Source organism: Trichoderma camerunense, assembly GCF_050948025.1.
Source record: "Trichoderma camerunense strain CBS 138272 chromosome Unknown V8C40scaffold_1, whole genome shotgun sequence".
NCBI classification, from domain to species: domain Eukaryota; kingdom Fungi; phylum Ascomycota; class Sordariomycetes; order Hypocreales; family Hypocreaceae; genus Trichoderma; species Trichoderma camerunense.
This window is the reverse complement of record NW_028145369.1, coordinates 1,914,969-1,927,707: the sequence shown is the minus strand read 5'-3', so window position 1 is coordinate 1,927,707 and position 12,739 is coordinate 1,914,969. Positions and strand designations below refer to the sequence as shown.

The window sequence follows — 12,739 nt, the reverse complement described above, 5'->3', positions numbered from 1 at the left end:
CTTTTAATAAAACTGAATTTTATTCTGTACGTAATGATAAATAAATTAAGGTCATTCATATGTATCTTCATGCGTGAACTTGGTGGTCGCAGACGTTTGGCCAATTACTTCAGCGTCGCACTCGGCGCTCTAAACTCCGAAGGGCAAATCCCAGCCTTAAAACATGCACGCCGTCACCCCACATTCTCCATCTGCACAGTCGCATTGCCCAAGTATCTTTCTGTAGATACCTTGGACTTATGAAAGCTCATTTCTCACTTACATAGTGCAAAAGAACACCTTCTTTCACGGCTCTGGACATCTATAACGTGCCTCCTGGTCTCATTAGGCTGATACACTGCACAGCGAATTTGCCTTCGTGCCGCTCGCAACAGGCAAGCAACAGGGCACCAATAAACCTTGAGTGCTCTCTTCTTTTGGAATCACACCACGATGCCCGAGTCTCTTCACTTGTTCGACCTTCCCGTGGACATCTTATCGCTGATCCTCAAGCAACTTCTCACAGCCCCAAACGACGGCAATATCCCCCTCTGTCCCTGCTCAGCCAGCTCCCTCAGCATCAGCCCAGTGCCCATCTTCCTCATCCACCCATCCATATACGCAATCGCCCACCCAATCTTCTACGGACCGTCAAACACATTCCTTCTAGATCTCACGGGCAACCACGCCTCCCATGTGCGTCACTTCATCGATGACGCTGCGGAGGATCTGCCGGATGACGTGGAAAGGAGCAGCAAGCAACAGGCGCAGAGCCAGCTTCTGCTGCGACAGACAGGAGGCCGATTTCTCCTGTTGTCGCAAGATGCAAGGCGCAGGGTGCGAAAGCTAGAGATGAGGATCGATAGGCTGAGAGGATGGCTCTGGGAGGATCTGGGCCCGTTCCTACAGGACATGGCTGTGAGAGGCGAGATGGCGGATTTGACCCTGGTGGTGGAGGATGGCACTGGGACCAAGGAGAGACCCCATTCGGCTTCGAGACTGCTTCTGCGGCAGAAGAAAAGGGTGTTTGATAGGCCGCCGCTGGAAGGGCTGGTCAGGCTGTTGGCGGATCCGGGGATAAGGGAGGCGAGGCTGAGGGTCAAGGGGAGGCATGAGCGGGCGTGGTGTGAGTTTCACCAGGGCAAGCAGTGTAACTCATTTTCATTTCTGAGACGGAGAAATGACGAGGCCGATGATGATGCTGCGAAGAAACAGGACGAGGAGGTGATTGAGATTGACTGGAGGGCAATCTTGAAAGTCATTGATCCGGAAGGGAGAAGAAGAGCGGTGGCCTGGCAGGTGTAGTTGGATTTGATCGGCTTCTAGGGAGTCTTCTTTCATTTTCTTGTTTTGTTGATGTATGATATGATAGCCGAGAACTGTGCAAGTATACTTTAAGGAAGTTGATTGCCTTCGTATGAACATCTGCCGTGTTATGTGAACTCATTGAATAAATACTATAACAACCGCCTGCCGATACAGAACATGTATAGAGACCGTTGGGAGTAATGCAACGTACATCAAATCATCCTATTTGACTGCAGAATGTCATGAAAATATTGTAGAATTAAAAAAAAAAGGCAACGAAATGACAGCTATGGCATTTCTGGTATTGGTGTAGGTTAGGGGGCAAGACTGCCCAAGGTGCATGTTCAGTTCGTCGGTTTTCTGCGCAACCACACCACAACGGAGGCTCCATCGCCAACTCTTATATGCTTCTCATTTATAGCTTCGCCATCAATATTAAATAAAAAATGTTTTCATATGTGGAATCTTCATTTTTGCACCTCGTCTACTTGTACTTCATGTGTGAGTCAATGCTCCATCAAGAGCCCATGTGACGAGTCACGGTCAACAAAAGCATCTTCCTCTTCTACAAACGGCCGGGCATCTTCAAAGCAACTCCTCAACATGCAGACTCGGCGCTCCATTTTTCTCCCCTCCCGAGTTCCTGATTGCTAGCCTCTCTGTATTGCAAAATGTCGGCATACAATGGGAGCCATTTAGAAGCTGTTCCCAAGTGTCACGATACACAACAGTGGCAGCAAATAACGACAATCTTCACAGTTCGGTAATGAAGAAATGCAAAATATCATCACAAAACTGCATCTTCCAACGCCATCAAATCGCAAGGGCATTGCTATAAGTATCGTCAGTATCCTGGGCTGTTGCTTGCGTGTAAAAGAATCAACAACAAGCTTCTACGTCTTTGATAGCTCGATCAGAATTCCAAGTCAGGCAGTTCTTGATTGCAAATTCCGAGAACCTCAGGTTGCCACACTAATCGCTCTTGCAGACAGATTATTCGTATCCAAAGCCATTCTATAATCGTCATTTGCCATTCAAAATGCCCCGGTCAAGCAGAAGCTACTCAACTCGGAGCGGATCGTCCAGGGACTCTGACCGTTCCCGCGAACGAAAACCAGATCCAACCTGTGAAGAGTGCCGTGGTAAGGGTTGGTATAAGATATCAATTGAGGAGGTAACACGTGCGTCGTGCAATGTTTGCCGAGGGAGGTGCTGGGTGTACTGCTGTCAAGGCCCCTCAATCTACTGCCCATATTGCAACAATGGACCCCCTCGCAAGATAGATTGCTCACGCTGTGAAGCCAATGGCTACATAACCGTTGTCAAGACGAGGTATGTGGATGAACGATGCGGGTGCGCATACTAATAGAAATGCCACATGGAGTTGGTATTCATAATTGATACGGCTCACTTGTCTTGGAACACTCCTTGACGAGAGCCCATTGTATCGTTTCATCTTTGGACGACTATGGCTCCACGCGATAAATTTCATCCTTTTGATGCCGTTGGTATGAGCAAGAAGAGATCTGGTTTGGAGGCAAATATGCCATCGGGCATTACACGGAATTGAAACTCCATGATAGACGATAGACGCTATTTTTAGCTGCCCGTAGATCACGGTTAAAGCCCGAAAAGATCAATGGATGTGTCAAATCTGAAGAGGCCCTGTGCAAATGTTTGATAAGGTTTAGTATAACATGGCCGTAATGAATTAACTTTACGTGGCTGGTGACAGCTCTGATTCTTACTCAGCTGATGAATGATTAAATCGACCTCGCTGATAGATGAAATACTGAAGCTCGCTGCTAAAATCCAACAAGGTGATGCCTTGATCAGATTAATCAGCTACTATTCCCAACAACCTTGTATTGCCACCAGTTTGAGACGTGGAACGTAGGAGCGTTTGGAGTGTAGCTTGGCAGGATGCGCTTGCATATTAAGTCGAGATCGAGATGGCGGATGCCGTCATCAAAATCCTACCGCGAATCCACCTCAAAGGGCTGTCTGCATGCTGGTACTTTGCTGTAGGGCTCTCACATGCGTCTGTAGCAGCCAGCACCGTCAATGGGCATTCATGATGAATAGTCGTAGCAGTACTCGTAGTAGCACTGCTGAATTCAGAGAGACGAACTCAAGCCATAGCAAAGCACCCTGGCCAGGCCACGATCATCACCAAAGATGGCAGAGGCGACTTTGTGCAACATGATCGCGCGTGACAGGGGCAAGGGCCCAAGCTTGGTCCTGGCTCCGGTGCTCCAGCAGCTCAACTAGCCAGAGTCAGGCTTGTCAGGGCCCCTTTCGCTCCTCAGATCTCATGTGGGGTCAATGGCCTCTGATCAGATCAGGGTCCCTCAAGGTCCCTGTCCCTCCGAGGCATCCATGGAGGTGCGACGCAATCAATGCAATGCAGCAAAGATACCTTGATGACGGAGCTCTCGGGGCATTTCCGTGCTTGATGCTTGACGACCCCAGCCATGTGCATAATGTGCCTTTGCTGTACAGTCCAGGCCAGGCTATTGCTTCGCCACTGCAGCTGCAAGGCACACGTCAATGGCGAAAAAGGGAAAAAATTCAGATCCTCGTATAGGTTCCACGGACAAGACAGATGATCGTGATAGGCAAGATGAGCGAGGGAGAAGAGAGAATGGTGAGAAATCCGGCTGCCTACAGAGATTGTGCTTGGCGCCCCCAATCCTCTCCTGCCAATGCCTGCACAACGTGCCTGCCCCGTTGCACGTCCGCCGACGCTCCGTCACCCGTCACTCCTTCCCTCCTTCGTCTTGCCTCCTTCCTCCTTCACACCCTCGGTTACAGTTACAGCTAGAGCCGTTTTGCCAGCGCGAGTACGTACCTACCAACCAACGACTTTGACGCGTAGGATTGCATTTTCCAAGTCTCTAATTGGTTTAATTTCTTGATGATGTTTTTATTTTCAGGAAATGGCCAATCCAGCATCTCCAATCACGTACCATACCTATGTAGGTATACATAAGAGCCATTGAAATTCCTGGGATACGTGCTTCACATGTACCAAAGCACTAGCAGATAGCTGGTGGTGGTACCTGGCAGAAAAAAGAAGCCACTGCAGTTTAGTCCTTATCGTAGATGTGCCTTTTCAGCCGCTCGCTCGCTACTCGGCATCTACTTCCCCTCCCCTCTCATTCACCGCAAGTTTGCCATGTAACCACGGCGTACTGCCTCTCTCTCTCTCTCCTTGTGCGACGGCCGTTTCGGATTTACCAGGGAAGCGATACCCGAAGGCAGGGAGGCGCCGCCAAGCAACAATGAAATGAAAGAAAAGACACGGACGGCGAGGATTGGACGTGGGGGTTGAATTTTCCATTCGCGACGTATTTCGCCCTCCCCGCACTTGGCGAAGTGAAAAAAACAAACAGCCTACCAGATTCTAGATTTCGTGTTCCATCTAGCTGCAGTGTGGCAGACTTGTGTACTTTGTATCCAGGATGACCATTGGTATCACCATCTCGCCCGTTGGATTGAAAGCAACCACCGAAAAACTCCGGAAAAGATATGATCAAGCAGCAGAGTGAAAAGAATAGAATAGAAAAGAATACCCCGCTTATCTCGTCACTCTTCACTTTTGACTCTCTTCCCCTCGTCCGCATTCAAACCCCCTGCAGCACACAGACATGCTCTCACACATAACATACAGCCATCCATACAACATACATACATGCATTCACAAGTTGACAAGGTGTAGACAGCTCCCAATGCACGGAGGTTCCAGATCCTCATCCCTCGCAGCTCAGCATGCTTGCCATCTCCCATTGCCTCGGAATCCCGGCCTCGGGGTAACCCAATCCAGCCATGGCGTCCCATCCATCTCGCTCACATCATGCTATGCTCGCATAAAAAGCGAACCATTTTTTCTCACTGCAAGCAGCTGGTTCGCTCGCTACTGATATTACACAGCCCGGCAAAGAAATTTTTCATATATCTTGCAGCACATACGGGGAAGTGAAAGTGACACGAGACAAAAAAAGAAAATATTTTCTTTGCCATGCTTGCCCCGGCTATCACCGGGCGGTCAAGTGGAAGAGCCGGATGGGAACCGGATGGCCGTATCTGGGATCCCCCTCGGACGGAGGAGTCCGTGGAGTTTCTGGTACAATCCTTTTTGGTGTATTAGTGAGCGACGCAGCTGGCTCCGGACCCCTGAATCGCTATACCCTCTTTTTGGCATATTTGACGGAGGTCACGGAGAGCTACGTAAGGTACCTGTACGGCATGTAGATGTTAAACAAGGCCGAATAAGTCCTACACTCTGTACTCGCATTATCAATCATGGACTCCGAACTCCGTGAATCCTCCAGCCGTCTCAGTGTTCGCTGGCTGCCAAGCAGCCTCGCCACAATGTCTCGCTCCCAAAGTGCCACAGAAATCTTAAAGCAGAGACATCAGCGTTCCCTCACGTTACCAGAGACACGGCATTTCAAGCTTAAACTGACATTCACTCGCAATTGCACCAACAGCGTCGCTTCAACTGAGACACAGTCCCACGCCAAGAGTGGGAGGCGACATGACCACCACGGAAAGGATCAAGAGCAGCAGTAAAATGTGTTGGGACGTGTTCGTTAGGTTCAAGAGTTTCCTGTGTATTGATTCCATACTGCATATCTTGCTATCAAACCAATCTGTCCAAGAAGCTTTCCCGTAGCACAATGTTGCAAACTAGTAGTAGGTGATACCTAAAATAGCCCCGTCAAACTGTTACATTCTTTCCATAGTTGGAAGATCTTTCTCATCATTCGCCAGTGAAAAAAAAAACCCAATTCGCCCGGATCATCCATCCATCCATCCATCCATTCCAATAACATATGCCAAGCCAGGAGCATCAGGCGCTAGCAATTGGCGCCAATGCCGGCGGAGAGGGTAAAATCTGTCTCTCGAGTCATTTCCGCTATTTTGATAGCGTCTTGTACTTTTGTGTGTGTATTGCCGAAAACTTTTTTTAGTGTCTTGATAATAACAGTAGCTTCGCTCGCTTCATCCCTCGTGGGGTGTTTAAAGAAAAAAATGATGAAATAAAAAATTCAATCGCTAATTCCCAGTGTTTTGTCTTTTGATTTGATTGCATTGTCCGCTCTAAGGAGAGGAGGGAACATCGTGGAAGTCGTCCTTGTGATCCTCGGCGTGCTGTCCCCAGTAAACGGGACCCAGCTTCAACACCCTGAAGCCGGTGGTGGAGCTGGAAGAGGATCGTCGCCTCTCAGGAAGGGCAACGGGGCTGCTGGCAGGCATCTGAGGGTAGGAAGCAGAAGTGGCCGGTGCCAGTGAAAGGAAAGAAGAGGGAGTGACAGCCGGGAGAGGAGGAGAGGACGGGACATCGTAGAAGTCGTCCTTGTTCTGGCCCATGTGTTCACCGTAGTAGACGGGGCCGAGCTTCAGGACTCTGAGACCGGTAGGGGAGCTGATGGAAGCTCGTCGGGGTCTGGACGAGCCCTCGGCAACGGAGGATCGTCTGTTCTCAGGTTGCGGGTATGAGGAAGAAGTAGCAGGCGCCAGAGAAAGGAAGAAGGAAGGGCGGCGCTCAGCCAGAGCAGCACGGGCAAAGTCGAGAGACATCTTGAATGTTGTGGATGTTTAGAGTATAATTGACTTTGGAAAAGATTGTAAGGCGAGGAAGAGAGGTTGTATGATTGAGATTATTCACAAGGAAAGTTGGATGAGAGAGAGATGAAAGGAAGAGAAGCTTGGGAATATATATGGAGAGGATGGATGATGAATGAAGAGAAGAGCAGGAAAGAATCTCACGGAAGAGCGGATTACGTGCTCTTTATGCTCACCAAGCTCCGGCACTGGTGTCACAGCAATTTGAAATGTGTACATCCCAAGGAGGTACTCGTACGTACGTAACTCCTCCAGACAGCGCTGCCACTGACGCTAGCCCGGCCGTCCTACAGTAACAACATGGGGGGGACCCGCGCAAGATCGGGACCACGGATGCTTGAGAGAGATTGTCATGGATATGGATATGGATATGGATAATGGCATGCCGTCAAGGGGGGTGTCATGGGAGGTAGCAGACACAGGAGGTGGGCTGAGACGTGGCCACGGATCTGACGACACACGGGCAGCGATTCGCCTCCCACCAGCCTTCACATCCTTCTCAGCATCCCAAAAACACACATCATCATCATGTGAACACAAGTGCTGCCCCTCTGGTTTTCCATAGCGGTGGCCCTGGCCGAGCCGCCATTGGGTCAAGGCGCTTTGCATCGCGTCGCCCGCAGCACATCTGGGATGCAAAGGCCAGGGGATAATTCGTCCGCTTGAGAGCTGGCTGGCATCTCCGTCATGCAGCTCTCCATGGTAGCGGCCCCCTTCTTCTCCCTGTTGGCGCCAATGGCAGAGATCTTTCCCCCCACGCCTGGATGGGGTCCGGACTGGTCTCACTGGATTTTTTTTCTTTGGCTGTCCTCCGGTTCTTTCGGGCTCTGGCGGTCTTCGCGGCAAAGGGAGATAAGAGCCCACGTGCGAATTTACGAAAGCCCTAGCGCTGATCGGGTTTAAAGCAAGTGACGTGATGAATCCGAGTTCATTTGCATAAAAAAACATAAAATAATAGAGCCAGAGATTTGCCGACCGGGCAGGGGCGCAACCATTTTCATCTTCAATCTTCGAGTGTGTGCCACCGGAGCAGCAAAGGCGGTGCCTCGGCCAAGAGTCAAATGTCAAAGATGGAGATGCAATATCACGGAAGCCGAGCTCCACTTGATGCTCGGGCGGCAAGTATTACACAATGGCAAGAGATCCGGGGTAAACACCGCAGTCCCGGCCGATCCTCGAGGCCTATTGGATGAGCGTTCCGGCACCCAAAGGGATTTTTCGGAACCGATGGTCGGGAATCCCCCCCCCCCCCAGGCTGCCTCTCCCATGTGTCTGTGGGCCAGAGCCCAGAATGCGGGGAGTATTAGATAGATCTGGAATTGCTTAAAGATCTCCTGACATTTGAAGAAAAGATTTTTTTTAACCTTTTCTGGGTTTCCCATGTTATATCCGTGTCGGAACATGCCACTTTTCGATCCCGAGACCCGAGATGTGCCTCTCGTAGATTTTGACACCCTTGCCGGCCGAGAAGACGCTTGCATCCCGAAGCTGGCCGATTGCTGCATCCTCGCTATTCCTAATCGACTTTTGGCCTGTGAAGGCGATCCGAGGGTGACAATCTTGCGAGGACGACGCGGGTAGAAACGGCAGAGGTAGTATTCTTAATCTTTTGTGGGCAGAATGCCCCTGCTGTCACTGTGAAGTTTCTGCACGAGCTTTTGGCTGGGGGGTCTATCGTGATTCTAGGCCATTGTGGCGAATGCGTGCGGGAATCCTGTTGACGGTGCCAACAACTATAATTTGAAGGATTTGTGTTTCGATATTGGAGAATCGCGGAAGAATTGAGAAAAAAAAAATGGTAGAAAGTGATGACAAGATATGTTTGTATAGTGTTGTGGCTCTCTTGCCAGCAGCTACTCTACGGTGTTTCTTTGTCTTTTACGAGATTTGTTGAAAAACACTTCAAGTTGACTATCTAGCATCTCGTGGTCCGAATTGTAATAATAGCTGATGCCAAAAATAGTTACCAGAAAGAGTAGTAATGATGGTAGATACCGAAGCCTGGCAAGTCACTCCCCTTTTCGTCGACCAGGTAGTGACAACAGCTTTTCGTGCGCGAGTCATGATAAAACTCGCATTCACATAGCAGCCATACGGAAAATTCCACCGTCATAGCTGTTAGATTACTAGAGGAGTCCTCGCAAGATAACGAAAGGGGACGACTTATCATTGAACCAGCTCTCGCAGCTGATTGAACCATCGTAGTGTTTAAACATAAGAGTAAGCTGAAATAGAGAGGAGGTATAAAAACTAGCGGCTGGTAATGATTTCTAGTCTCAAGTTGCAGACTTACTTCTATGTTGCTCCAATATCCTTCATTGACCATGGCCAACACTATTACCTCGATCACACTGCGACTGTAGCACGTGTCATATTTTAAATCATTGTAGGAATACTGCACTGTACCTTCATATACTTGTGCCGTGCACATGAAAGACATGTCGAAGATGAGATGTTTAGGGGTAGCTATCCAGTGACCTATGTTAGCTATCAGGCATCCTACGTAGCAGACACCACTAAAGAGCATCGAAGCTAGAATGATTGGTGGTGGCCGCAGAAAGTAGTAGTGATAACAGACACTCTAAAGCTCATCAGACTCATATGACGAATTTAATTAGTCTTGAAGACATCGTTGGGTTGAAACAAAATGCTTATTGCACCACGAACGAAAAGAGTTTGCTGACGGGACTTCACTCCGGCCACCGGCGCCGCTCCATCGGTGGAGCATTCTCCGCATCATCTCTTCCGTTTCGGCAGTCCCCTCCCGGAACACCGCTTCGGAGTAAACTACTATACGAGAAGTAAGCTATGGATACAGCTCCCACCAGCCTGTATCTATTAAGCAGCTTAGACTATTACGATTTCACGGCGTGCTAGCGATCTAAACAACAGTTCAAACTGCGGTACATGTTGTCTGTCTGGTAAAAGAGCAAGAGTCTCTATGCTACAACTAGCACAAACTCTCTAAACCCAGGATGTAAAAGGTAATTTAGATTATCCATCAAAGACACAGCTCAACAGTTGGTAATTTATGGGATCTATCCCTCAAGTTTGTTGAGATACCTAGATTGAATGGTGATTGGCGGGGCACTCGAAATCCTTCGTCTTTGACTCAACGTCTTTGCCACGTGTCTGCTGAACAGTCACTCAATTACGCATACACTGAGAATAATGATTGCGCATACGCTGAGTAGTCAATTACGCATGCCTTGCCAAGGTTCATTATAGTAGTCTATTGAGTTCGAGAGGGTTCTTTGGAAGATCCTATGGATGCGCGGGGTACCCCTCCCGATGATTGGCCGAATAGCGCTAAGAATATGAGTTCACGCTTCAATAGATGTACGAACACACACATGCTTGTAATATACATGCACATATTCCTGCCTCGGTTATCTGATATTACTTGGTCTTTTTAACACTTAACATAAAAGATATATAACTTGCTCAGACTCTGACCCCACAAACCAAAGCGAGCACTCAAGCTGTCTGAACCCTCGAGCTCTTTCAGGATTTAAATCATCGTTCAATTACTGGCATATACATCATGTCCGAAGAGTATGTCAGAAAACTAAATTGTATCTCAAGTATAAATGATGAAGACTAATTTACTCTGCAGAAACGTTACTCAAAACTTTACCATAGACGGCGTGACATTGCGTCCAGGAACCGTTGAAGATGTCCCAGCCATGCTACGACTCATGGACATCGCAACAGCCTGGCTCGTAAAGAAAGGCCAAACAGGACAATGGGGCACCGAGAGGCACTCAACCAACCCCGACAGAATCAAGCAGGCAACAGAGCTCGCCGAGTCAGGCGGCACATGGATCGCCGTCGACACCAACTACTCGCCCCCGAAACCAGGAGACGAAGAGCTTTCCGTCATCAACGGCGTCGTCGGCGCCATAACAGTCGGCCAGGCAGTTCACTATGTTCAGCCAGCCACCGAGCCGGAGCTGTATGTCAAATATCTCGCGTCGGACCGGGCCTCCAGCGGCAAGGGAATCGGCACGCTTCTGCTGGAGAAGGCGCGCGCACTGGCTCGCGAGGCTGGCGTGTCCTTGCTTCGACTCGATTGCTATGCTGGTGGCAGTGGGGGACTGGTTCGTTATTATGAGTCCCAAGGATTCAAGCGGATGGAGACTTTTGAGGCCAAGGGGTGGCCAGGGCAGGTCCTCATACAGAAACTAGACAAAGAAGATGAAGCAGACAGCTAGGAACAATCTCTCTATCAGCTTGATGGTCATCTCTATTGTAAGGAGGCGGAAAGGAGTTGTGTTTGTGTGGTTTCGGTGATGAAGTTATAGATTGGGTGTGTACTATAGTCTAAATAATTAGGAAACTGATAATACAATTGCGCGAAATCGGTGAATATGTTCACTTACATGAATGGATTCAAGAATGCTTTCCCAGCACTATATCATAAATTAGTTTTTGTAATTAAACATCTTGAATCTCACAAATATGAGGAATGGTAGCAGTATTAGAACAAAGTGGTGATAGTAGAAGAAGAATAGTGATAGTCGTGGCAAGTAACAATAGTAGATGAAAGCAACAATAATGAAAGAAAGCAGAGATAGTCAGAAAAAGCAGCGATGGCAGCAGATACTCAGCCATTCGTCCTCCCTTCAGGATCAGAAATCTCTGTCAAGTCACTCAAGTGGGTTTGTAGTCTGACGACGAACATCTGTTGGGTTGAAGCAACACGAACAAGCCATCGGCTCACCGACGAGATTGCCCGCGGCCCGGCCGTAACGTAGAAAGGTGGAAGAGTTCGTCCGTATGTCCGAAATACGAACATGATAGAGGATAAAATCCTCCTGCATGGTTAGTTACGGTGGCTCCAGACCGGAAAACTACGGACCCCGGAGGAGACATGCGGGCACTATGGCCCGAGGAGGGGTGTGTATAGGACGTCGATGCCCAAGTCCCGCGGCCGAACTTCTGTTTCCATCTAACCAGAAGAATAAGGTCTGTTGGTGATTGTTTCGATTAAGATGCAGGAAACGCCATGCATATTGCAGCTGCAGAATAAAGTCCGCCTGCCGTCTTTTACATCGGGCCGGCCTTTACTCGTAGCTCGTCTCTTTCCTCTTGCGGAGTTGCTCGGAGATGAAGCATTGGGACTAGTAACGAGAAGAATATTGGTTTGTCGTACTTCACCCACTAGGAGTCGATATATTGCTCCCATCATGTCGATTCGTTTGGCCTATCAGCCCATCAAATTAGCAGGCGTCAGGCGTTTACACACAGCATTCTCGCCAGTGAGGTTCAGCTTTCAAGCCATCCATACTCAGCTTCCGCCCCATTTCGGTCTAAGCTCTTGGAGCCTCAGTGGGTCGAGTTACCGCGAGTGGTAATCGCAAGCGCTTAAAATGGGCTCTGATTGGTTCCGTCAGCCGGCGCTCTAACAGCGTCACATCGAGATGCTCGGCATGGGTGGCAACCTCATTGTAGCCGCCATGAATGCAACGCTCATGAACGGGAAAACAGATATTGACTCTTTGTTGGTTTATCATCTAGACGGCCGCTCGCGTCTCTCACATCGGCAATACGCGCGTTAAGCCAAGGATAAAAATTTGTTGTTTGCCAGACGCCGGTGGAGCGTCTCCCGGTCTAGTCTCACAGCTGCTTCGGGAAATGCGGAACTGGGTCCGCTCACGACATTGGAATCAATTCTTGCCCGGATATGTGCAAATTGGGACTGACATTGAGTCGATCTAGATATGCACTGATGACATTTTGTCCTGCGGCCAAGACCCTCTGGCCCCCAATGGCTGATTCCATTGCAGAAGTTCCAAGGTCGGCCATGTTGTCCCCCTAT

At 49.1% G+C, this 12,739-nt stretch overlaps 4 protein-coding genes across 4 annotated transcripts; 2 read left to right on the top strand and 2 right to left on the bottom strand.

Moving 5' to 3' along the window:
* The first annotated feature begins 193 nt into the window (after window positions 1-193).
* V8C40DRAFT_230275 (uncharacterized protein) lies at window positions 194-1,478 on the top strand. The gene has a single exon (XM_083212670.1). It carries the CDS (start codon window positions 433-435, stop codon window positions 1,282-1,284), a length of 852 nt encoding a protein of 283 aa, XP_083079231.1. The 5' UTR covers window positions 194-432; the 3' UTR covers window positions 1,285-1,478.
* Window positions 1,479-5,881: 4,403 nt separating this feature from the next.
* V8C40DRAFT_230265 (uncharacterized protein) lies at window positions 5,882-7,102 on the bottom strand. Its single transcript, XM_083212669.1, has one exon. It carries the CDS (start codon window positions 6,871-6,873, stop codon window positions 6,394-6,396), a length of 480 nt encoding a protein of 159 aa, XP_083079230.1. The 5' UTR covers window positions 6,874-7,102; the 3' UTR covers window positions 5,882-6,393.
* Window positions 7,033-8,082, bottom strand: V8C40DRAFT_11403 (uncharacterized protein). Its single transcript, XM_083210836.1, has one exon. The coding sequence runs from the start codon at window positions 7,864-7,866 to the stop codon at window positions 7,192-7,194; it is 675 nt and encodes a 224-aa protein (XP_083079229.1). The 5' UTR covers window positions 7,867-8,082; the 3' UTR covers window positions 7,033-7,191.
* A 1,941-nt stretch (window positions 8,083-10,023) lies between these two features.
* Window positions 10,024-11,326, top strand: V8C40DRAFT_230261 (uncharacterized protein). The gene is made up of 2 exons (XM_083212668.1): window positions 10,024-10,473; window positions 10,535-11,326. The coding sequence occupies exons 1-2, from the start codon at window positions 10,463-10,465 to the stop codon at window positions 11,130-11,132; spliced, it is 609 nt and encodes a 202-aa protein (XP_083079228.1). The 5' UTR covers window positions 10,024-10,462; the 3' UTR covers window positions 11,133-11,326.
* The last annotated feature ends 1,413 nt before the right edge of the window (window positions 11,327-12,739 follow it).

What these genes read in the sequence shown, in the direction of transcription:
- V8C40DRAFT_11403 (XM_083210836.1), bottom strand. Translation starts at nt 7,866, where the DNA reads ATGTTTTTTTATGCAAATGAACTCGGATTCATCACGTCACTTGCTTTA.
- V8C40DRAFT_230275 (XM_083212670.1), top strand. Translation starts at nt 433, where the DNA reads ATGCCCGAGTCTCTTCACTTGTTCGACCTTCCCGTGGACATCTTATCG.
- V8C40DRAFT_230265 (XM_083212669.1), bottom strand. Translation starts at nt 6,873, where the DNA reads ATGTCTCTCGACTTTGCCCGTGCTGCTCTGGCTGAGCGCCGCCCTTCC.